The 25,105-nt window shown below is 42.8% G+C and overlaps 2 protein-coding genes across 4 annotated transcripts; one reads left to right on the forward strand and one right to left on the reverse strand.

The window, feature by feature from the left end:
* Nucleotides 1–3,077: 3,077 nt before the first annotated feature.
* Nucleotides 3,078–10,010, reverse strand: LOC121551363 (ankyrin repeat domain-containing protein 40). Its single transcript, XM_041863983.2, has 5 exons — nucleotides 9,487–10,010; nucleotides 8,831–8,979; nucleotides 7,930–8,541; nucleotides 7,432–7,613; nucleotides 3,078–6,075 (listed from the first exon to the last, which is right to left on the reverse strand). Exons 1-5 carry the CDS (start codon nucleotides 9,618–9,620, stop codon nucleotides 5,932–5,934), a joined length of 1,221 nt encoding a protein of 406 aa, XP_041719917.1. The 5' UTR covers nucleotides 9,621–10,010; the 3' UTR covers nucleotides 3,078–5,931.
* A 1,484-nt stretch (nucleotides 10,011–11,494) lies between these two features.
* On the forward strand, nucleotides 11,495–24,257 carry LOC121551361 (luc7-like protein 3). 3 transcript variants are annotated; one of them, XM_045215918.1, is made up of 10 exons: nucleotides 11,495–11,758; nucleotides 15,646–15,752; nucleotides 18,382–18,526; nucleotides 18,682–18,762; nucleotides 18,919–19,023; nucleotides 19,195–19,356; nucleotides 19,589–19,908; nucleotides 20,733–20,890; nucleotides 21,627–21,868; nucleotides 23,593–24,257. In XM_045215918.1, exons 1-9 carry the CDS (start codon nucleotides 11,660–11,662, stop codon nucleotides 21,833–21,835), a joined length of 1,386 nt encoding a protein of 461 aa, XP_045071853.1. In that variant the 5' UTR covers nucleotides 11,495–11,659; the 3' UTR covers nucleotides 21,836–21,868; nucleotides 23,593–24,257. The 3 variants fall into 3 exon arrangements, with proteins under 3 accessions (XP_045071853.1, XP_041719915.1, XP_041719914.1); XM_041863981.2 differs by having other exon boundaries at nucleotides 19,592–19,908; nucleotides 20,730–20,890; XM_041863980.2 differs by having other exon boundaries at nucleotides 11,496–11,758; nucleotides 20,730–20,890.
* Nucleotides 24,258–25,105: the final 848 nt, after the last annotated feature.

The raw sequence follows: 25,105 nt of genomic DNA on the forward strand, positions 1-25,105 counted from the left end.
GCGCGCACTCCCGTCTGAGATTTAACTGTTTCTGCCAGTCTTAGGTTCAAACACTCCTATAAGGCTTGGTTAATGTTGAGATAGCCTCCTAGCCAAGTACAGTGAGGGAAAAAAGTATTTGATCCCCTGCTGATTTTGTACGTTTGCCCACTGACAAAGAAATGATCAGTCTATAATTTTAATGGTAGGTTTATTTGAACAGTGAGAGACAGAATAACAACAACAAAATCCAGAAAAACGCATGTCAAAAATGTTATAAATTGATTTGTATTTTAATGAGGGAAATAAGTATTTGACCCCCTCTCAATCAGAAAGATTTCTGGCTCCCAGGTATCTTTTATACAGGTAACGAGCTGAGATTAGGAGCACACTCTTAAAGGGAGTGCTCCTAATCTCAGCTTGTTACCTGTATAAAAGTCACCTGTCCACAGAAGCAATCAATCAATCAGATTCCAAACTCTCCACCATGGCCAAGACCAAAGAGCTCTCCAAGGATGTCAGGGACAAGATTGTAGACCTACACAAGGCTGGAATGGGCTACAAGACCATCGCCAAGCAGCTTGGTGAGAAGGTGACAACAGTTGGTGCGATTATTCGCAAATGAAAGAAACACAAAATAACTGTCAGTCTCCCTCGGCCTGGGGCTCCATGCAAGATCTCACCTCGTGGAGTTGCAATGATCATGAGAACGGTGAGGAATCAGCCCAGAACTACACAGGAGGATATTGTCAATGATCTCAAGACAGATGGGACCATAGTCACCAAGAAAACAATTGGTAACACACTACGCCGTGAAGGACTGAAATCCTGCAACGCCCGCAAGGTCCCCCTGCTCAAGAAAGCACATATACAGGGCCGTCTGAAGTTTGCCAATGAACATCTGAATGATTCAGAGGAGAACTGGGTGAAAGTGTTGTGGTCAGATGAGACCAAAATGGAGCTCTTTGGCATCAACTCAACTCGCCGTGTTTGGAGGAGGAGGAATGCTGCCTATGACCCCAAGAACACCATCCCCACCATCAAACATGGAGGTGGAAACATTATGCATTGGGGGTGTTTTTCTGCTAAGGGGACAGGACAACTTCACAGCATCAAAGGGACGATGGACGGGGCCATGTACCGTCAAATCTTGGGTGAGAACCTCCTTCCCTCAGCCAGGGCATTGAAAATGGGTCATGGATTTTGTATTCCAGCATGACAATGATCAAAAAAACACGGTCAAGGCAACAAAGGAGTGGCTCAAGAAGAAGCACATTAAGGTCCTGGAGTGGCCTAGCCAGTCTCCAGACCTTAATCCCATAGAAAATCTGTGGAGGGAGCTGAAGGTTCGAGTTGCCAAACGTCAGCCTCGAAACCTTAATGACTTGGAGAACATCTGCAAAGAGGAGTGGAACAAAATCCCTCCTGAGATGTGTGCAAACCTGGTGGCCAACTACAAGAAACGTCTGACCTCTGTGATTGCCAACAGGGGTTTTGCCACCAAGTACTAAGTCATGTTTTGCAGAGGGGTCAAATACTTATTCCCTCATTAAAATGCAAATCAATGTATAACATTTTTGACATGCGTTTTTCTGGATTTTTTTGTTGTTATTCTGTCTCTCACTGTTCAAATAAACCTACCATTAAAACTAGACTGATCATTTCTTTGTCAGTGGGCAAACGTACAAAATCAGCAGGGGATCAAATACTTTTTTCCCTCACTGTATAAACCACTCTGTGCTAGTGGAGGGATTTGTTAGATGTGTATATTTGCTTTTTGTATAGATGTAAATATTTGGACATTGTGTATGATTGAATGTATGGCACAGAGTGCCTGCCCATGTTGCTTGTTTTAGTCATGCTGCCTTTTCCTACCAATAGAGGACCGAATGGAAACTGTTGACTTCTTTGTGTATATAATCGTCTACAATTTTGGTATATGTATCTGTTGCAACATTTATGTATTTTTTAATTGTTAAATAAAATCAAATACTTATTTTAATTTTTTACCAAACTGCCACTGTCAATGGACTGGAGAAAATAGGAGATATTTGGAGTGGTTGATGACTAGGCTGTTTAAAGTTGAACCAATTAATTACTTTTTCACCCCTAAATTGTGTGTGAGCTAAAGTGATTTATGTGCTTCTGTAGGTTTTCTACCTTCGTCTGAGACCACACTGAACTAGTCTTCTTCTCAACCCATCTGCATAAAAGCTTAAACCAGACAGAATCATGTTTTCAGAGGTATCTAGACTATACACTGAGTGTACAAAACATTAGGAACACCTGCTATTTCCATGACATAGACTGACCAGGTGAATGCTATGATCCCTTATTGATGTCACTTGTTAAATCCACTTCAATCAATGTAGATGAAAGGGAGGAGACGGGTTAAAGAAGGATTTTTAAGCCTTGAGACGTGGATTGTGTATGTGAGCATTGAGAGGGTGAAAGGGCAAGACAAAATACTGAAGTGCCTTAGAATGGGGTATGGTAGTAGGTGCCAGGCGCACCGGTTTGAGTGTGTCAAGAACTGCAACGCCGCTGGGTTTTTCACCCACAACAGTTTCCCGTGTGTATCAAAAATGGTCCACAACCCGAAGGACATCCAGCCTTCTTGACACAACTGTGGGAAGCATTGGAGTCAACATGGGCCAGCATTGTGTGTGGAAAGCTTTTCACCTTGTAGAGTCCACGCCCCTACGAATTGAGGCTGTCCTGAGGGCAAAAAGGGGTGCAACACAATATTAGGAAGGTGTACCTAATTGTATGTACACTCAGTGTATCCTATTGTAATAACACACACCGACTCCCAAATCAATCTAGTTAAACTGTTTTAAAGCTTTATATAATCGTGCTTTTTGGATGAAAGGTAATCATGTTTCATTTTAAATGATTTACCTTGGGAGGAGAGCCAGGCAGTGAACAGTTACACCACTGAATTGGCATGGTTGATTCATGTCAACACTGACTCATCTACACCCTCTAGTGGATGTTAGCAGAAACAGATGAGGTTTCATTTCAGTTCTCTGCCATATTCATAATTACCATCTCATCCTTTGATATAACAACCAATTTCAGAGAAAAGGAAAGATTGATCAAGTAATCCACCATGCTTTATCAAAGAACAGGTACAGGTCTTCACAATCAAACACAAGTTAAACAGTGCCTATAAGGAATTTATCAAAGGTACACAGGACCTATAAAAATATCAGACTCTGAATGCATAGGTTAAGTTAGACTGTATTCTTCCTCTAGAACATGAGCAATCAATCAGTACAATGTTAGTCTTCCATTCGCACAGAACCAGTAACAATTCTGGAACATTCTAGAAGACTGTAGGTCTAGAACACCGGGCACAAAATGGCCGTAGGCATTTCAAACACCATCGCCCAGCTTCTTCAACCAAGTACCTCTCACTCTCGTGGCACAACATCACTTAAAAAGCATTAAAAAGTTAAGAACACCAAATTCTCTCTTGATAGTCCATTTGACATGTTCAAGTTAGTCTTTCTTATTGTATTTCTTCAACATTTACACTCAACTCATTCCCAACACAGCAGATACTGTGGCTTTGCACTTGGTTTCATCCTAGCTGCAACCTACCTTCACTTTCCCCCCCATTGATAAACACTTTCCATACTTGTAGGCATCGATACAAACGAAAGAAATTGCTCGTTAAAAAAGGAAATTACCAATTAATAAAAAATATAGAATCAATAACATACTAAGACAGTCAGAGCTTAAGGTATACATTTGAACAGTAAACAATTAACAGCTTTGTTAGTAACTGACTTGATTGTTTATAAACTTCTGCAGTGGGGCACTGACTGTACTGTTGAACTGAATGTAACTAGCATGAAGAACTGATAGGACATGTTAGGGTCTTAGTCTTCTATGACCAAATGTGTTTGTCATTAAGCAGTAATCTTTTCAATCAACGCACTCTCATTCAGCTTCAATGCTAACATTTGCATTCTTGTGTATGAATCATCATTTATACTCAAACAAATAAGTAGCAAACACCATAACTTGACAAAAGTAAAATGTCAGTAGGTTAAACCCGGGGACCCCTCAAGAACAAACATTTGATCTCTAGCTAGCTTACATGTTAATGTAGGTTATATGTTTAAACGTTCTGACAGAGCAGTATGAATTGGTGTATTATGCCAACTGCACTGTACAATAGAACCAACGGCTTGGGGAGAATTGCTTGGGGAAAGTGTTATGGAAGCACTCAAACATAACAGCTGTGTCACAAACTTATGAAACGCAAACAATCCTTTCAATCTATCCTTTGCCACATCATTCAGTTCGTCCGAAAAACAAAACAAAAACACATTTTATACAGCAATTCAAAAATAGGACATTTATGATTGATAAATCTATTGTGGAGAACCAGACTATTTTTCTGTCTAGGTTTGTATTTGGTTTTGATCTAATCACAGTAAATGGAAATATCTTAAGTGAAGCAATCCAAAAATGGTTTAACATCCTCATTTTAGGGGAACCTCCACTTGTGCTGGGAATATACTTCCCCTAAAGTGCACCTAGCGGTTTCTGCTTAAATCAATAATACCTTAACTCTATAGGAACTGTCTACGATTAATTTCATTCACAGTTGAAAGTGTCAGTTGAATATTATACCCAATAACTGTTACATTAAAAATAACCCCTCACACACAAACATTCAACCAAATTGTAGAAAATATGAATATTGCCCCTGCACCAAATACATGTTAATCTCAATTAGTTTTGTTCCGTTTCAGCAAGTAAACGTTGTATAATAAAAAATGTTTGTTTATCATAGAGCAGGAGCAATTAATAATGTTTCCACATTGGGTGTTTGATTGAAATCCAGACGGTGTCTGTGGAGCTAGCTAACCATAGCATCTGTTAGAAGGCTGTTATCTTCCACCTAACGAAGACAGTTCTAAGAAACAGAGCCACTGTCTTAACAATATGGATGAAACTTGAAGCATCTGTTTGCTTACTGAACACATAACAACAAACAGTTCCACAAAACTAACACAAACTTCTCAACTGGCAAGAGACAGCACTCACACCCACTCCCTCTTAGATTACTGAACCTCAGTAGCACAAAGCAACATCTCTATAAATAGCTCCATCAGGCATCCACCTAAGAACAAATAAACAGGGTAGTGTGATAACGTGGGCAACCATTTGGAAATACCACTGAAGTGTGGGAGTATGACTGAGTGTGTGTGTGTATACAGTCTGCAGAATGTGTGTGAATGCCAGTTGGAACGTCAGCAGCCACCTGTTATGTCCACCAAAGCAAGCGGCAGTACTGCATGTTGCTGTGTGCAAGTCAGCTGTGTCGCAACATTGTACTAAGCTGCCCATGTTGGACTGATAAGAGCAGTAGGCCTATATCAGAAGAGCTGTTCAAATGGCCTCTACTCTTATCAACCCCCTCATCATCCATGAGCCAAGTCAACAGTACATATATGACTAATGCCCAGTACAAAGGGATCCATGTACAGTACATAAGTTAAGCCATCTAGGAAGACTGTCACTGTCCCTCAACAACAATGTTCCACTGTAGCCCAACACAACAAACTAGAGAGGGATGAGAGAGAGAGAGTGGGACAGGGGGAAGAGAGGAGGGGAGAGCGAGGGAAGGAGGCCCAAATTCTTCAGTATATAACTGAGGACATGATGCATGAGTAATCGGTTAGCGAGTGCTGCATGGGGACACAGACTGGCAGGGAGCAAGGCAAAGAGAGGCATGGCGAGGAGGACGACCACATTACCTAGCTAACACAACAGGATTTTGAAACAAACCTCAATAATGCTGGCTGAACGACACCGAATCATACTGCAATGAAATTGACTAAACGATAGTAGCTATTACGGCCAATAGAGAGCTAGTAGGGTCCACATGGACATTAGCGTCTGTCTGTGTGTGTCTGTTAGTCCTGTTGATCTCTAGTAGGTGAGTCTGGAGGCCTTCATGTTGTAGCAGGGTCTGTCGGTGAGGCCTCCCGCCCCAGAGAGGAGTGCCAGGCCCTCAGCCTTCTCCAGCACCACCTCTAACTCCTGGAAGTCCTGCAGCCGAGCCACGTCTTTGTCCTGGGAATAATAAAGTTACATTCAATAAAACAAATCTTTATTGTCCACAAAAGGGCCAATTGTTTGTGGTGATTACGGTACAAAAATGAGTACATACATTGTTCATCACACACACGACTGACAGACATTAGGTGGGAGGATATAAGAGAAGTAATCTCTTCTAGAGTGAGTGGGTGTGTGTGTGTGTTTTGTAGGTCGCAGTCTTAGTCAGTAGTTGTTCTGGGATTACATAATGTGACAACAGCTCCCTTCATAACTGGATGGGTGACATTGTTTTCATATCAAATCCACCCATGCATGGCAAGATGGGACTACTGTGTGCCATGGAACACAATGTAGCTCAAATCAATGAACTTGCAAACAGCATAATCAACCCAAAACTTTCAAACCATTGTGACAACGTACATTTTCTCCACACACTGTGTGGCCCTAACTCATAAGAAAATAATAGAGCTGTACACACTCTCGCTCTCATGCAAATGATTTATTAAAATTGTAATAATGGGTGACCATCATTCCATCATCAAGCTGGAAAAAAAGCTGCAGTCATCAGGGTTTCTAATCTTAGAGCACACAGTGGTGCTCCAACTTAACAGAACAGTGTGGTGCTCCAACCTAACAGAACAGTGTGGTGCTCCAACCTAACAGAACAGTGTGGTGCTCCAACCTAACAGAACAGTGTAGTGCTCCAACCTAACAGAACAGTGTAGTGCTCCAACCTAACAGAACAGTGTGGTGCTCCAACCTAACAGAACAGTGTGGTGCTCCAACCTAACAGAACAGTGTAGTGCTCCAACCTAACAGAACAGTGTTGTGCTCCAACCTAACAGAACAGTGTGGTGCTCCAACCTAACAGAACAGTGTGGTGCTCCAACCTAACAGAACAGTGTGGTGCTCCAACCTAACAGAACAGTGTGGTGCTCCAACCTAACAGAACAGTGTGGTGCTCCAACCTAACAGAACAGTGTGGTGCTCCAACCTAACAGAACAGTGTGGTGCTCCAACCTAACAGAACAGTGTGGTGCTCCAACCTAACAGAACAGTGTGGTGCTCCAACCTAACAGAACAGTGTGGTGCTCCAACCTAACCTAACAGAACAGTGAACTGTTGGGCCTATGAAGTGTGTGTCTAGGAGTGTTCCTGCCTGCCCTGCATCTTTCATTAGTGGTGCCTGGCCCTGCCCTACCCTGGCCTGCTCGCTCCATTGAGCTGGTTAGTGGAGTGGAAAGGTAGCTGCAGCCTCAGGGTTCACAGTGCTACTGCTCAACCACTAGAGTTAGAAGCATCCAGTTTGAGTACCAGAGCCACCTACAACATCACCCTTCCGATGTGTGCGTGTTACTGCCATTCCCATACCTTTCTGAGCATGGTGTTGGGCAGCTTGCGGATCTTCTCCACGTGTTCGGCGCTTATGTCCAGCTCGCGGCAGCACACCCGGAGCAGCGAGCGGTAGGTCAGCTCCTGTCTGTCCAGCTCTACCTCGATGAAGTCGTTCTCCCGCGCATTGGGGTTCTGGATGCGCACCTTTAGGACCAGTTCTGGGAGAGAGAGACAGAAACACCAATGACATAAAGTTAGCTACTTCAGTGCGTGAGATGCAGTAGAAAGAACAATCAGTATCTGGGGCACATTCAGGCACACACAAGGGGGAGAAAGCATTGGATAATGGGTCTGAAAGTGCAGAGTGGCGATAAAACAGGCTCAACACGCAATGGGATTAGCTCCAAAAAGGCTCTGCTGTTGTTGACTCAAATCAATGCTTGATCGAACACCACAACATTAGAGACAAACACACGTCACACAACATCAACAGCACAACATCAAAAGCAAGTGCAGTGTGGGGACCGTCCTTACCTTGCACGTTGACAGGGAATGTACTGGTAAAGAAGAAAGGCTGGAAGGCAGGCATGTTACCCCCAGCCCCCTGGCCACAGTTGAGCTGCTGAGGGATGGACTGCTGCCGGGTCATGGATGGGTTAGCGTTAGCCACCTGGGCCTGGCTGCTACTGCTGGTGGTGCTGGGGCTGGGGGAGGGCAAGGGAGGAGAGCACACAGGCCCATTATGGGCCACCGAGTGTGGGTACTCCCCATGGTTGACCAGGTGGGGCTCCATGGAGAGGTCCATAGGCAGGCCTCCGTTGACGGTGAGAGACGAGGCAGGGCTCGGCGACACTCCGTTCTGCTCTGCCATTGGAATGAAGGCCCCCTCCCTCGGGCTCGGGGTGTCAGAGAGTAGGCTCTGCGATTGCTGAGGCAGCTGTTGCTCGTGGGTGGGCGACAGGGAAGCTGGGTCGCTGTGTGGGTCCTCTGATGAGTGGTCTCCATTGCCATTTTGGGTCAACTGTGCCAATATCAGCTCAGCCTTGTTGTCCATCTTACTATACATGAATGGCGGGTTGGACAGGTAGTTTGGGATGATTGGCAACTCAGGCTCCTTGATTTCAGGCACTTCCTCCTCCTCCTCAACTGTGAAAATATACATAAGACACTACATTTAACTGGGGAGAACCTTGAACATTGACATGGCCAGAGCATACTGTGAAAAGCCTCCATCTAAGATCATTACCCAAATTGTGACCCTAACTATGAGCAGGTAAATCACAAATAACTGGCTTAAGGTTAGTGCTTAGGGGTGAATAGTAATTATACCCAAAATACAGCTATTATACAGATATTGCATGAGAATGTTTAAGAGAATTTTAACACAAAAACAGTAATAACTGGGGGAGTGGTGAAGTGATGACGGGACATTTACCTCCTAACAGTCTTCTGATTTCTGGCTTAGAGGTCAGCTGGACAGCCAGCTCATCTTTAGCTGTGAGGATCTCTTGGTCAGCTCCAGAGTTCAGCAGGTACGACACAACCTGTTTGTGGTTTCTCTTGCATGCCCAATGCAAACATGTCCTGAATAGGAGACAATGAATAAAGTAAGTCAATGGTCTGCTCTGGGATTATTCATAATGTTGAAGAAAGATTGAATGAGCCATCATCATGCAATGTCAAACAGCCAATGTGGGAACAGTCATTGTGAATGATACAGTAGTTACTGGAGGTAGATCCAGATGAAGTACAGTGTTCACCTATTTTACCTATGCAAATATTTGCACCTTGCAGCCAACATTTACTTGTTCATTTTTATTGTCATACTTGAGAGCCAACGCGGGGGTATATTTGCATCACTTGCAGTTAAAGGTGATTGCCATCTAGCCCTAATTAGATAACACACTATTCTTCTTAGGCCAGCATGAAATTGTGACATTAGACATGCCGTTGTATTGCACGTTGTCAACATTGCGCAGGCAGCATTTTATCACCAACAATCAATCGATCAATCAATAATCACCTTACATGTTATTTATCAACTTGTGTTTAAGTTTAATATATATACATATTGGTATTAGACACACTTACCATCCATTTATTTCGTTTTGAGAGTTGACATTTACTCCGCTTTCCACTAAAATCCGCACCTCGTCGATATCTCCAATCGCAGACGCCTCTCTTAAGCGCTCCTGCAATTCCTTATCCAACGATGTCGTTGACATTTTGTACAAATGATTAGCTAACTTAACGAGATCATGGGAGACAATAATGACTTTACAGGTCGTAAGAGGGTGACGCCTTTGTCTGGAAATAGCTGCTTAATTGCACTAAAAATAGACGGCGACTAGGGGAGTGTTGTTAGCTAACAAGCTAACTGACTAGATAGCTAGCTTTACAGGAGGCTAGCTACTAGGCTCGCGCAAGATTGTTGACGTCCATACGCTTTGCAGGAACAATATTTATCAGGTCAGCGGTTAGTTTAATGTAATATGTTCTTGCTGCACCGGCTTGTCAACTCTTTTAAATGAGTTTTGGAATTAAAAGTCCATTACATTGTAGCTGTGTTGCGTAAAGGCTCCGGCGGTGCAAATCTGTCCGATTTGAGTGTAACAACAGTGGGAACAAAGTTATTTGTTCCCCCTTGCAAATAAGATTTCAGCTTTTAATTAGCTCTTGTAATAATGAATGTTACAATAACCCATGTGTTGACATTTATTTACCTTGCACATACACTGCCGTGTTTAAATGTTCAACTTACCCTGTTTTGTGCAATATGTCTATTTATGCTCCTTTTGGAGTCAACAATGAGTTAGTTGTCCAACAGGTCTAGTTACAGATTTTCTGGACAAGATTCCGAAAATATCTGGTGTGTTTGTGTGTTGAAAAGTACACAAATTGTGGACTGGAAACAATACTTACTGAGAGCACCTACAGTACCCTTGCTTATTCATTCCTACAAATAAGTAATTTTCTTCCTCTAAACCTTCCTGAGGATTCCCTTGAAATCCTCTATATTGTCTTCAACCAAAATCATCATTCAAATTTGTCAGAGACTCATAACTTTATAGCTTGACACCACAGTAGACTTTGACCTCATCGACTTAGTAGCATTATAAGCAGGGGTGAAAGTCACTGATTTACAGTTATACCTTTTTCTAACTTATGGTCAAATCAACTTTATTTGATTTCAAACTGATTTTGTGTATCAGAAAGTATGTAATTTGGGGGACCTAGCCCAATAATCGACTAAAGGAGCCAAACATTACTCCTTATAGTCCAAGGACCTTACTTGTTCTGTTTAAAGGCGAATTGGCTCTGGAAGTCAAAGCAGTCAAAGACTCCCATCTAAACGTGAATCGACTCTCAATTGCGGTACAGTTCTAGAATCATAAATCCCTCTACTTTCGTATAACATCAAAATAATTTCACAACATGAAAAATACACACTTACTGTAAACTTGTTTTAACTGGGTAATACACAGTTGCAGCCAACAGTATTTTTCCAGAGACAACACATTTGTGGCATCTGTCTTCTGTTTACACACAGGTGTTTGGAAATGCAGATAACTAATTAGCGCAAGTAGTTTACTCTGGCCTTGTTCTAGAGGTTCAAAACCGCAATATATCAGGGGTAGATTGTGACTGACTGATCTACAAATAATAATGAATCCTTATTTATGATGTAAGGCGATTTGTAGATCAGTCAGTCGGCAGTCCCCTGCAGTTATTTTGATGCTCTCCAACACGGCTTCTGTCTTCCATCTGTTTTTGTGCTGAAACATGGACAAATGGCCTTGTGGGAACCTTAACCCGATAAAGGTGCGTATCAATTTAACCTTTTCATATATATATAAATATATATATATATAATTTATTTATTGCTGATATGAAAGATAATGTCCTTATGCTTCTAAAATCTTACTGCAATAGATGCATGTTAATGTTCAGACCAAGCGTCAGGCTCTTAACCAGATATCCCCGTACAGAATACGCCTTCGCCCAATAACTCTTACGTGAGAGTAATGATCAAGGGCTAGTGGGGGACCATAAGTGGATGCTACAGGACATCCCAGCAGAGGGTGGCGTCATTTTTCACACAGCTGCGGTTTCAGGTTCCGCACAGTGGGGTAGCGACTGTTGCTGAATGCGAACGGCTGCCATTTTGATCTGAAATAACTAGGATCTGTATTTCTTTGGTGCAAGAATAAATGGTTTAAGTTTAGCAGAAAAAATAGCCTTTCGCTTTCAGGTTTGAAGCAAAATGCTTTCCGCAGCCCAGTTACTCGATGAGTTGATGGGTCGAGACAGAAACTTGGCCCCCGACGAGAAACGATGCAATGTACGCTGGGACCACGAGACCGTAAGTTAGCCACTTTGTTAGCTTTAGCCAGCTCGCTTGCTGGAAACAATTTCGGCCGGTTCTTGTTTTCAGTGTGTCGCTTGATAGGTAGCTAGTTAACTAACGTTAATATTGATGTGTGTGTGTGGTTAAACTTGATAGCTGGCTAGCTACATGATGCTCGCTAACTAACAGCACCCTAGCTAGCTATAAACTAACGACCGCTAGGGCCGGGTGTTAGCTAGGTAACGCGTTAGCTACAATAGAGGACAGCATGTTCCTCCTCGGCCCCCCTGGCTTACGAAGCTGCTTTCAACATTAAACGATCAACTCTGACCCTATACTGTAACTAGCTTGATATATAGTAGTTAATTAGCAACTTCAACAGCGATAACATACTAGTTTGCTAACGACGGCTAGCTAATTTAGTTCATGGTCCACTGACAACTCGGCTAGCTAGTTTGCTAAATAAAAACAAGTCGGTAACGTTATTTGCAGACAACATCAACAGAATGGGACAACCGTGGCTTGCGTAATGGAGACAAACTAGTTAGCTAGCTGCGTTGCTGTGAATTTCGACGTCAATACAATATTGACATTTGTATTGCCGCAAAGTTAGACATTAGCTAGCTTAGTAATCTTATGCTATGTTTCTGGCAATGTAGCTAGTTAGCTAATCAAGTTGCATTACTGAGAGTCAAATCACATTTTATTGGTCGCATACACATATTTCGCAGATGTTATTGCGGGTGTAGCGAAATGCTTGTGTTCCTAGCTCCAACAGTGCAGTAATATCTAACAATACATCCCACGGGGGGGCAGTATGAAAAATGTATGCACTCACTAATTGTAAATCGCTCTGGATAAGAGCGTCTGCTAAATGACTAAAAAATAAAGTAAATAAATACACTACCGGTCAAAAGTTTTAGAACACCTACTCATTCAATGGTTTTTCTTTATTATTTTTTTTTTTACTATTTTCTACATTGTAGAATAATAGTGAAGACATCAAAACTATGAAATAACACATGGAATCAGGTAGTAAACAAAACTGTTAAGCAAATCAAAATATATTTGAGATTCTTCGAAGTAGCCACCCTTTTGCCTTGATGACAGCTTTGCACACTCTTGGCATTCTCTCAATCAGCATCATGAGGTAGTCACCTGGAATGCATTTCAATTAACAGGTGTGCCTTCATAAAAGTTAATTTGTGGAATTTATTTCATTTTTAATGCATTTGAGCCTATCAATTGTGTTGTGACAAGGTAGGGGTGGTATTCAGAAAATACTCCTATTTGGTAGTAAAAGACCCAAGTCCATATTATGGCAAGAACAGCTCAAATAAGCAAAGAGAAATGACAGTCCATCACTTCTTTTAAGACATGAAGGTCAGTCAATCCGGAACATTTCAATAACTTTGAAAGTTTCTTCAAGTGTAGTTGCAAAAACCATCAAGTGCTATGATGAATTGGCTCTCATGAGGACCGCTACAGGAAAGGAAGACCCAGAGTTACCTCTGCTGCAGAGGATAAGTTAGTTAACTGCACCTCAGACTGCAGCCCAAATAAATGCTTCAGAGTTCAAGTAACAGACACATCTCAACATCAACTGTTCAGAGGAGACTGTGTGTATCAGGCCTTCATGGTCAGATTGCTGCAAAGAAACCACTACTAAGAGACACCAATAAGAAGAAAAGACTTACTTGGGCCGAGAAACACGAGCAATGGACATTAGACCGGTGGAAATCTGTCCTTTTGGTCTGAGTCCAAATTTGAGATTTTTAGTTCCAACCGCTGTGTCTTTGTGAGACGCAGAGTAGGTGAACGGATGATCTCCGCATGTGTTGTTCCCACCATGAAGCGTGGAGGTGCTTTGCTGGTGACACTGTCGGGGATTTATTTAGAATTCAAGGCACACTTAACCAGCATGGCTACCACAGCATTCTGCAGCGATACACCATCCCATCTGGGTTGGGCTTAGTGGGACTATAATTTGTTTTTCAACAGGACAATGACCCAACACACCTCCAGGCTGTGTAAGGGCTATTTGACCAAGAAGGGGAGTGATGGAGTACTGCATCAGATGACCTGGCCTCCACAATCACTGACCTCAACCCAATTGAGAGTGAAGGAAAAGCAGCCAACAAGTGCTCAGCATATGTGGGAACTCCTTCAAGACTGTTGGAAAAGCATTCCAGGTGAAGCTGGTTGAGAGAATGCCAAGAGTGTGCAAAGCTGTCTTCAAGGCAAGGGTGGCTACTTTGAAGAATCTCAAATATAAAATATATTTTGATTTGTTTAACACTTTTTTGGTTACTACATGATTCCATGTGTTATTTCATAGTTTTGATGTCTTCACTATTATTCTACAATGTAAAAAATAAAGAAAAACCCTTGAATAAGTAGATGTGTCCAAACTTTTGACTGGCACTGTGTATATACACACCGTGCATTCGGAAAGTGTTCAGACCCCTTGACCTTTTCCACATTTTGTTAGGTAAATTGTCCCCCCTCAATCTACACACAATACCCCATGGCAAGCAAAAACGGGTTTAGAAGTTTTAGCAAATTCATAAAAAATAAAACGGAAATATCACATTTACATAAGTATTCAGACCCTTTACTCAGTACTTTGAAGTTCCTTTGGCAGTGATTACAGGCTCAAGTCTTCTTGGGTATGACGCTACAAGCTTGGCACACCTGTATTTGGGGAGTTTCTCCCATTCTTCTCTGCAGATCCTCTCAAGCTCTGTCAGGTTGGATGTGGAGCGTCGCTGCACAGCTATTTTCAGGTCTCTCCAGAGATGTGCCAGGTTTCCTGCAGACGTGGCTTTGCATTCAGGCCAAAGTGTTCAATCTTGGTTTCATCAGACCAGAGAATCTTGTTTCTCATGGTCTGAGGGTCCTTTAGGTGCCTTTTGGCAAACTCCAAGCGGGATGTCATTTGCCTTTTACTTAGGAGTGGCTTCCGTCTGGCAACTACCATAAAGGCCTGATTGGTGGAGTGCTTCAGAGATGGTTGTCCTTCTAGAAGCTTCTGGACCTCTGTCAGAGTGACCATTGGGTTCTTGGTCACCTCCCTGACCAAGGCCCTTCTCCCCCGATTGCTCAGTTTTGGCCGGGCGGCCAGCTCTAGGAAGAGTCTTGGTGGTTCCAAACTGTGTTCTTGGGGACCTTCAATGCTGCAGACATTTTTTGGTACACTTCCCCAGAACTCTGCCGCGACACAATCCTGTCTCGGAGTTCTACGGACAATTCCTTTGGCCTCATGGTTTGGTTTTTGCTCTGACATCCACTGTCAACTGTGGGACCTTATATAGACAGGTGTGTGCCTTTCCAAATAATGTCCAATCAATTGAATTTAATATAGGTGGACTCCAATCAAGAGCACCTGAGTTCAATTTTGAGTTAGGGTCTGAATACCTATGTAAATAAAGTATTTCATTATTATTTTTATACATTCGCTAACATTTCTAGACCTGTTTTCGCTTTGTCATTATGGGGTATTGTGTGTAGATTAATGAGATTTTTTTTTAATTTAATCAATTTTAGAATAAGGCTGTAACGTAACAAAGTGGAAAAAGTCAAGTGGTCTGAATACTTTCCGAATGCACTGTATGTATGTATGATGGATCAAATGGTTACCGGCAAAAACATTAAGTTTGGCATTATTACCAAAGCAAAGGTCACTAGCTACTAATCTTGTTCATCAGCGAGATTAGGCTAATCAATGTTTGAAGAAGCATGTTTGATAGAAGATCCATGTTGCATTCCCCAACCAGTTTGCAAGCAACATTTTTGGCAGTCCCGACATAGACAAGGTTTTGGGTTTTGTGGCTTCTGTATTTCCCAAAGTTAATCAACTACTTACTAATGACGTGGCTTATCGTTTCTCCCTTCCCTTGCAGACCTGTAAATACTATCTCTGCGGATTCTGCCCTGCAGAGTTATTCACAAATACCAGGTCTGACTTGGGTCCCTGTGAAAAAATCCATGATGAAAACCTTAGGAAAATGTAAGTCGCACACTGTATAAACGCCCAGTAATTTATGGGTAAACCACCAACGTTTCGGCATCACTGTGCCTTCTTCAGGGTAATGTCATGAATGCTTGAACCAGGTTATGTAGACAAATCAGTGCAATTAGTGCAACCAATGACCATAGTGAGGGGTGTGTCATAATTATTAGGTTGATTTAAGAATGAATTGAGTGAAACTGTTAAGACAATAGTTTACAGCATATTGAATATATTAGGCTACCATTAGCATAAGATTAGCATCAACAAACATTGTGTTATTTAATTTCACATTTTAATTGTTTCCAATTTCATTACATTTTTGTTACATATAATATTTTGGTTCAACCATAATGCATCATCAACAGGGGGAACATATTGGGTACGCGGATAAGCTGTAGAAAGAATAGTCATTTATAAGACTTGTTCATAGAAAATACCGTTAGTCAGCACCTCTACTCTAAATAATTTTCTCTGGGTGTGAGCCAGCTCATGCTTTTTGTGTGTTATAATTAAGCAATAAGGCCTGAGGGTGTGTGGTATATGGCCAATATACCACGGCTTCTTCTGCACAACGCGGAGTGCCTGGATACAGCCCTTAGCCATGGTATATTAGCCATATACCACACCCCTTCGGGCCTTATTAATGTTATAAACTGGTTACCAATGTAATTAGAAAAGTAAACAAGTAATTTTGCATTATACCCGTGGTATATTTAAGCAATAAGGCCTGGGGAGGTGTGGTATATGGCCAATATACAGTGGGGAGAACAGGTATTTGATACGCTGCCGATTTTGCAGGTTTTCCTACTTACAAAGCATGTAGAGGTCTGTAATTTTTATCATAGGTACACTTCAACTGTGAGAGACGGAATCTAAAACAAAAATCCAGAAAATCACATTGTATGATTTTAAAGTAATTAATTTGCATTTTATATTGCATGACATAAGTATTTGATACATCAGAAAAGCAGAACTTAATATTTGGTACAGAAACCTTTGTTTGCAATTACAGAGATCATACGTTTCCTGTAGGTCTTGACCAGGTTTGCACACACTGCAGCAGGGATTTTGGCCCACTCCTCCATACAGACCTTCTCCAGATCCTTCTGGTTTCGGGGCTGTCGCTGGGCAATACGGACTTTCAGCTCCCTCCAAATATTTTCTATTGGGTTCAGGTCTGGAGACTGGCTAGGCCACTCCAGGACCTTGAGATGCTTCTTACGGAGCCACTCCTTAGTTGCCCTGGCTGTGTGTTTCGTTGTCATGCTGGAAGACCCAGCCACGACCCATCTTCAATGCTCTTACTGAGGGAAGGAGGTTGTTGGCCAAGATCTCGCGATACATGGCCCCATCCATCTTCCCCTCAATACGGTGCAGTCGTCCTGTCCCCTTTGCAGAAAAGCATCCCCAACAAATGTTTCCACCTCCATGCTTCACGGTTGGGATGGTGTTTTTGGGGTTGTACTCATCCTTCTTCTTCCTCCAAACACGGCGAGTGGAGTTTAGACCAAAAAGCTCTATTTTTGTCTCATCAGACCACATGACCTTCTCCCATTCCTCCTCTGGATCATCCAGATGGTCATTGGCAAACTTCAGACGGGCCTGGACATGCGCTGGCTTGAGCAGGGGGACCTTGCGTGCGCTGCAGGATTTTAATCCATGACGGCGTAGTGTGTTACTAATGGTTTTCTTTGAGACTGTGGTCCCAGCTCTCTTCAGGTCATTGACCAGGTCCTGCCGTGTAGTTCTGGGCTGATCCCTCACCTTCCTCATGATCATTGATGCCCCACGAGGTGAGATCTTGCATGGAGCCCCAGACCGAGGGTGATTGACCGTCATCTTGAACTTCTTCCATTTTCTAATAATTGCGCCAATAGCAGCTTGCCTATTGTCCTGTAGCCCATCCCAGCCTTGTGCAGGTCTACAATTTTATCCCTGATGTCCTTACACAGCTCTCTGGTCTTGGCCATTGTGGAGAGGTTGGAGTCTGTTTGATTGAGTGTGTGGACCGGTGTCTTTTATACAGGTAACGAGTTCAAACAGGTGCAGTTAATACAGGTAATGAGTGGAGAACAGGAGGGCTTCTTATAGAAAAACTAACAGGTCTGTGAGAGCCGGAATTCTTACTGGTTGGTAGGTGATCAAATACTTATGTCATGCAATAAAATGCAAATTAATTACTTAAAAATCATACAATGTGATTTTCTGGAGTTTTGAAGTGTACCCATGATAAAAATTACAGACCTCTACATGCTTTGTAAGTAGAAAAACCTGCAAAATCGGCTAAGGGCGGTTCTTCAGCACTACACAACGCGGAGTGCCTGGATACAGCCCATAGCTGTGGTATATTGGCCATATACCACAATCCCCCGAGGTGCCTTATTGCTATTATAAACTGGTTACCAACGTAATTACAGCAGTAAAAATACATTTTTGTCATACCCATGGTATATTGTCTGATATTCCACGGCTTTCAGCCAATCGGCATCCAGGACCCCAATGACCCGGTTTATAATAATGTATTTCATATAGGCTATTAGGTAATTAACCTAATATCACATGTGTATATAGCATATAACATGGAATAACAGGGGTATAACTCCCTTTTCATCCCTATCTGCTCCAGGTATGAGAAGAGCTCCCGGTTCATGAAGGAGGGCTATGAGAGGGACTTCCTGCGCTACCTGCAGTCTCTCCTGGCTGAGGTGGAGAGGAGGATCCGTAGGGGCCACGCCCGTCTGGCCCTGTCACAGGCCCAGCAGGCCGCAGGAGTAAGAATACATATAGATATACTTAGTCAATGCCCATAGGTTTGCCACTATAGAGAACACAGAACTCAACATGGAAACCTAGGACAACCCTTGTAGTCGGTTTGTCATGTTCATCAATGTTAGCTTTATGCTGACTGGACCTTCTCTTTCTGCAGCAGGGGCCTGGTGGTCCTGTGGGGAAGAACGAGGAGAAAGCTACAGTCCTGACAGAGAAGATTGAGGACCTAGTCATGCAGGTGAGCTGCCTGGGTTTACCAAAACATTACATTCCACCGTGGAGCACAATTACATGGATCCTACATGCATCCATCATATGAAGGCCTACATTCATTCAGGACACATACTCTGGAGTAAGTTGTTTTCTCTGTAAACAAAGTATGTGCTGTGTTCAGATTGAGGAGTTGGGCTCTGAGGGCAGAGTGGAGGAGGCCCAGGGGATGATGAAACTGGTGGAACAGCTAAAGGACGAGAGAGAGCTGCTCAGCTCCACCCCCTCGGTGAGTTACTCCCGGTTCCTTTTCACTCCGTCAGCATTGAGATCAACTCTGTTATCTATTTAGTAAGCCTTTTGTATGAATTCAATACCCTGGACTAAACCTGGGGATGAATACCTTTTTGGTTGAAGGTGCTGTACTTGTAAAACTAAAAGTCATCCTGATTGATTCCAGACGATTGAGACCTTTGCGGCCCAGGAGAAACAGATGGAGGTGTGTGAGGTGTGCGGGGCGTTCCTCATTGTGGGAGACGCCCAGTCCCGGGTGGACGACCACCTGATGGGCAAGCAGCACATGGGCTACGCCAAGATCAAGTCCACCGTGGAGGAGCTCAAGGTAAGTCCTTAGGTTTGAAGGATTGTTCACTCCGAAGTCAATGTTTGTTTGACTCAAAAGTGTGTATTGTCAAGATTCCATATATGCCATTTGTTGTACTGTATGGCTTAAAACCCATCATTTTGACTGTTACTGATTTGAAAGACCAGTATGTTGCTGATGCAGAAAAACAAATTCAGTAATGTAATTGAATTGTTGGTGATAAGTCATGTATGAATGATTTTCTGTTCAGGAGAAATTACATCGGCGATCCGAAGACCCCGCGGGAGAAGAAAAGGGAGAGCTAGAAAGCAAGGACTGGGAGCGTGAGAGGGAGGAGAGGGAGACTAAGCGCAAGTTGGAGGAGGAGGAGAAAGAAAAGGAGAAGGAGAAAGAGCGCGAGAAGGAGAAGGAGAAAGAGAGGGAGCGAGTGAAGGAGCGGGAGCGAGAGAGGGAGAAGAGAGGGAGGAGGAGCCACTCCAACAGCCGCCACTCCAGCCGAGCGTCGGACCGTAAGAGGAGTCGGTCCCGGGAACGCCGGCGGTCCAGGAGCAAGGAGCGCAAACGCAGCAGGTACTGTACTGTATGGAACGTAGACTAGAACAGTATGGAACGTAGACTAGAACAGTATGGAACGTAGACTAGAACAGTATGATCATTTTGCTATTTGATTTAGAATTTTAAGACCCCTTGAAGTATCAAACTTTTTTTTATTAAAAACATATTTGATGAATTGTTTTTGGCCCTTACTGCTATTAGCCCATACAAACACATAGAATAACAGATTCACTACATGGAACGTCCTAGAGCAAAACAACCGACATGTTCGTTAGAGTCTCACCTTTACATATAAGTGTGTAGCCCAAACTGTCTGGACGTGACAGACCGAAGTTGGCAGATCGGCTATAATGACTTCAGACGAGTCCCAAGACGCTTGTGGGGATCGTGCGAGTCTCATCTTTCCATAGATGGGTCACAATAGTTTGTAGGACAAACCGTTCCGACACTACAGGCGATTTTGTGAGAAGATCGATTTTCGGGTCTCATGGTCTGACAAACACCGCTCTAGCTCTGTCACCTTTCACCACAGATGCGGAAGTGTTACATAGGCGGATGCGGTGGATTGAGACGCATCCAATGCAAAAAACATATCTCTAGATAAAACTGACATATTTCTATGGAGATTTTTATTATTATGATTGCTAATTAAATTTCCGTGGGGCGTGGACATCGACCTTAGGGGGTTAACCAGCCCAGTCCAGCTCTGCCTGGCCCTATAATGTTAATCAGGGATCACAGTTCATGTGTTCGTGAAAAACTCGCACTCATTGAATGTTCCAATGCTCTGCTCTTGAGTGTGTCGTGGATTAACATGTTCCTGTGTTTTTCCAAAGGAGCCGGGACAGGGACCGGGAGAGGCGGCGCAGCCGGGAGCGTTCGGACAGGAAACGGCGCTCCCGCAGCCGGGAGAGGAAGAGGTCCCGCAGCTCGGAGCGCAAGTCTCACCGCCACCGGAGCCGCAGCCGGGAAAAGGACAGGACGTCCAGAGACAAAGGTGAGACATGGGACAAGTTTCCTGCAGCAATAGCAGCGGGTTTTCTGAATCTAAAAGGTATTAAGTGGTGGGCGCGGTCCTTCCAGCGCAGCTGAATTTTAGAGAACATTTTAGAGGCGGTGTAGAGAAATGTTTGCATTTTTAAGCAAATATTTTTGCAGTTCTACACATTTCTCCATTGAGCTGAGAGAAAATGTTTCAGTTTTAAAGCGAATTTCCTGCAATTCTATGCATTTTGCCATTACTAATGCTGTGTTCTTTTACTGAAACATAAAAAAATCAATACTACTAAATTCAGTTTTTTGGGAATTTTCAATTCTCCCCGACTGTCTAGCTTTTATTTAGGTGATCGTTAGATCTCAAAGATTGTTAAAAAATATATATATATATCCATTATTTATTCTACATACTTTATTTGGTTTGTCGTTTAAGTTTACACTGAAAGCGGTTTTCGATCCCTAAAATTTATAAAATAAATAAACATTATTATATATATTTTTCTACACTGTTTGGACTTGGTGGACTGAAAAAACACTTAGGTGGCCCGCCTAAAGATTTAAATGGCAGAAAGATCCCTGAATAGACCTTTTACCCATGTTTGGTTTAGTGACTCACACATGTGATTGAGCTGGTGATGCAACAACATTTGGACCATAAATGATCCCTACCGAATTCACAAGTGTGTCCCATTCTTGAAGTCTTTGTCATGACTTGATGTTTCATACCTCCCTCCCAGAGCGTAAGGAGCCGGAGGAGAGGAGGAGCAGCTCCAAGAAGGACGAGGTCTTAGATGATGACAAGCCTTCCTCTGACGTGGCCAAGGCTGAGCCCATGGAGGCTGAGGCTCCTGCTCCTGCCTCCACTCTGGGCCTGGCCCTTCTGGCCAGGGTCAACGGGGCTGCGCAACACGACCTCCATTCTGAAGGTGACACTCAGTCCAATTAAAACTGATCTGATAGGACCTCAGATCAGGCTCAGGTAAGTGCGCCCTCCCCCGCCACCCTGGCTCTCAAAACACACACCCCTCCCCCATCTTCCCTCTCAAACCTCCCTCTCCTGTTCTCCTCTCCCTCCGTTTACTTTCAGTTCTATTGCCTTTGATTTGTATGTTGTATCTTTATCCTGTTGTTTTGGATATAGTGCATCGTAAGTATGCACTGAAGCTGGAACTAGACCGATGATGAGAGAAGAAGGTAGAAACAGAGGTCACAAAGCCCAGAGGGAAAGACCAGTGTAGCCCTGAAAAACATACCTGGAGGTACCCCTCGTTTTGTATCGGTTATATACATGCATACATATTATTATATATCTCTATTTTGTCTTTTGGACCAAATCTCTTCCAAATTTAAATCCAAGCATTTTTTTCTGCCTGTATTGCCTATTGTATATATTTTTCTCTTCAGTGATGGTGGCAGTAACCATATGTCTTACCTTTTCATTTGTCTATTTGCATAGCCTATATTGAACGTATTAAAGTGACTGTCATATATGTGGACATGTATCCACACATACACACACCGCATTTTACAGATACTTTAAAAGTGAAGTGAAGCTATATATGAAAGGATCCGTATTATTTATTTGACCTACTGAATGCACAGTCTAAAACCCTTTTTTCTCCCACTGCCATGGATATTGTGTTCTATATACAGCTCTCTGTTCTTTGATATGCATTGTATTGTAACACAGTGTGTTGGTTAGCATTGGGCTGATGGAAGGGTAGGGGTTAATGAATGATTGCAGCTGACTTCCATACCTCACACAGCGTTGGTGTTGAGTGAGTGAGCGACCTCATGAAAGAAAAAGGCAAATTAATAAACCCTCAAGGATCAAACTGTCAAACTATACAGGTACTCACCCAGGTACTCCTTTCTCTACCCACATCAATTTCTACTGAATGCTGTTGCCTGTGAGCCTACTGCTCTTTATCATGACTAAAGCTTGATGTGTATTGTTTTTGTTTCTCCTTTGTTTATTTTTATTCGTCTTTTAAAAGTGTTTTTGTGCAGTATTTATTATCAGGAAGTGATGATGATGATGATGATGATGATGATAAGGGGTACAGGTGAACTTGTTTGATATCCCCCAGCTGTCTAGTTTAATCAGATGTGATACTTATTACTGAACCTGCCTTTCAAGACTCCATTGACTTTGAAAGTGTACCAATTTATATTATTTACATGCTGTTGATTGAAAACACTTAATTTTGACCCATGTTTGATATCGATGGTTATATCGATCGTCCAACTAACATTCCTCAGTTTGGGTTTGTCTACAGTTCACTTTATGGTAAAGGGGATATCAAGCAGGTTCCATAATCTCAAAATAGGATGGTTAAAACTTTAAAGTAGGGTTCTATTGCCTTATACTGTTTCCCAAACCGAGTGTGAAGAGCAGGGCGGCCATCGTCATCCAATGTCCACTAACATTAAAGAGCTGTTGGAGAAACGTCCACAAAATGCCAGGATGTTTCCTGCACCAAAAATGAAATTTAGTTTTCCCAACGTTTGCTAGTGTTAGTTTTAGTTTATTTTCCAGTTCGTTAGTTTAGTTACCATTCCTCTGTGACCTGTTTGTAGGGGGATTTCTATGAATGAGAAAGATATCTGTATGTATAGTTGATAGCAGCTTGTGGCTGCTACAAGCTTTGTTACCAGGATCTTTGCTAATGTGTCACTTCTTTGGCCGTTTGTGCACCCCAGGGGACGCTGGGAAATCTGGAGGAGGAAGATCAGAAGACCACCTGTCGCTCCACTGAACCTGTCTCTGCGCTGCTTAAAACAAGGTGAACCACAGATGTAGTGGCTTATTAAAAAAACTGTGACATCTAAATCACAACAAAAGACAAATGTGTGTAAAGTTGCCCTCTGTCCTCTTATTTTTTTGGAAGATCACATTTTTAGCGCAGGACCAGACAGTCTTCATTCAGTTTTATGTTGTATTTCTTTCCTTCATCGTTTCTGATATAAAGGACCTTGTCTAGTAGCTGCTGAGGTAGAATGGTACATTTAAGGCTTTTATCTATACATGTTATCTTCTGTTTCTCATGCAGTTTTTGTGACAAATAAAAACCGTGCTTGTTTTGGTTTAATGTCAGGTTTCCACTCTCAGTTTTACTTTTTTGGGAAAATCAGTTGGAAAATCGGTTCGAGAAGTGTTTGTACAATGTTAGTCAAGGGTGTCTCTCTCTCCTCTCTTTTTCTCTCATCTCTCTCTCCTTCCTACCCACCAGATCTCACACCCACTGACTGATCTCTATCCCCTTACTGTAAAATATAGTGAGATTGAATTGAGCCTTTGTTTTTGTTTTGTTCTGATTTTAAAACCTGTATTCATCTTGATCAATAAAAAGAAAGCTTGAACGATGTCTGGATTTGTTTGACTCTTGTGTTAGGAGTGCTGATCTAGGATCAGTTTTGCCTTTTTAATCATAATAAATAAGAGGTTGAAACTGATCCCAACAGATCAGTATTTCTACTCTGAGATGCTTTGTGAATACAGACCCCTGCTCATTAGAATCTACTTCAGAGGATGCGCCGCACTGGCTCTGTATAAAACCCTGAGATTTTCATTAATCAACAGTAGCTGACTCTCGCGCCATCTTCGTCTCTTTCACTTGCTCTCACACTCTTTGGGGCGGCAGGTAGCCTAGTGGTTAAGCAATTGACTAGGTATTCCCTTTACCATCCAGCATCAGATTATGAGCTAGATAACTGAGGAAGTTTGGTCTGATTATGGTCCTAATATGGATGCCGTACCAGCCTCTCGCTCTTCCCTGGATCACACTTTAGGGCCGACCTGAACCCTACTGTGCTGGCTCAGATTGTCTTTTCACACTGTCCTTTCCAGCACGGTTCCAGCAACTATGGTGAATGTGTAGCCAGGCCAGCCCAGTAGCCTACAGTTTGGCTTGGCTCAGTCTGGCCTTTTTATTAGTGTGATTTAGGCTTTTCAGTCTCAGAACTGACCTTTTCAACCCAGCAGGCACTTGGACAACGCAGCGGGTGTTTCCAGACCACATCAGAGCAGTATAATTAAGGGTGGTGGGGTCAGTGTACAGGCTGGGTTTGTGACTGCCTCCCGTGGCTGGTCTGAGCACTGGAGCCCAGCCAAATGCTTAAGGATTAGTGCCAAGGTCTACTAAGTGATTGTACTGGGTGTAAACTGCATCTGCCTCTTCCAGAGGGGAATTGAGTCTAGGGCTTGGAGTTTTCC

Source organism: Coregonus clupeaformis, unplaced genomic scaffold, assembly GCF_020615455.1.
Source record: "Coregonus clupeaformis isolate EN_2021a unplaced genomic scaffold, ASM2061545v1 scaf0554, whole genome shotgun sequence".
In the NCBI taxonomy this organism is placed as follows: domain Eukaryota; kingdom Metazoa; phylum Chordata; class Actinopteri; order Salmoniformes; family Salmonidae; genus Coregonus; species Coregonus clupeaformis.

What these genes read in the sequence shown, in the direction of transcription:
- LOC121551363 (XM_041863983.2), bottom strand. Translation starts at nt 9,620, where the DNA reads ATGTCAACGACATCGTTGGATAAGGAATTGCAGGAGCGCTTAAGAGAG. An exon ending in CAAAACGAAATAAATGGATG is followed by an intron (nt 8,980 to 9,486) that starts GTAAGTGTGTCT and finishes TCTCCTATTCAG; the next exon opens with GACATGTTTGCATTGGGCAT. An exon ending in ATTCCCTGTCAACGTGCAAG is followed by an intron (nt 7,614 to 7,929) that starts GTAAGGACGGTC and finishes TCTCTCTCCCAG; the next exon opens with AACTGGTCCTAAAGGTGCGC.
- LOC121551361 (XM_041863980.2), top strand. Translation starts at nt 11,660, where the DNA reads ATGCTTTCCGCAGCCCAGTTACTCGATGAGTTGATGGGTCGAGACAGA. An exon ending in TACGCTGGGACCACGAGACC is followed by an intron (nt 11,759 to 15,645) that starts GTAAGTTAGCCA and finishes CTTCCCTTGCAG; the next exon opens with ACCTGTAAATACTATCTCTG. An exon ending in AAGGAGCGCAAACGCAGCAG is followed by an intron (nt 19,909 to 20,729) that starts GTACTGTACTGT and finishes GTTTTTCCAAAG; the next exon opens with GAGCCGGGACAGGGACCGGG.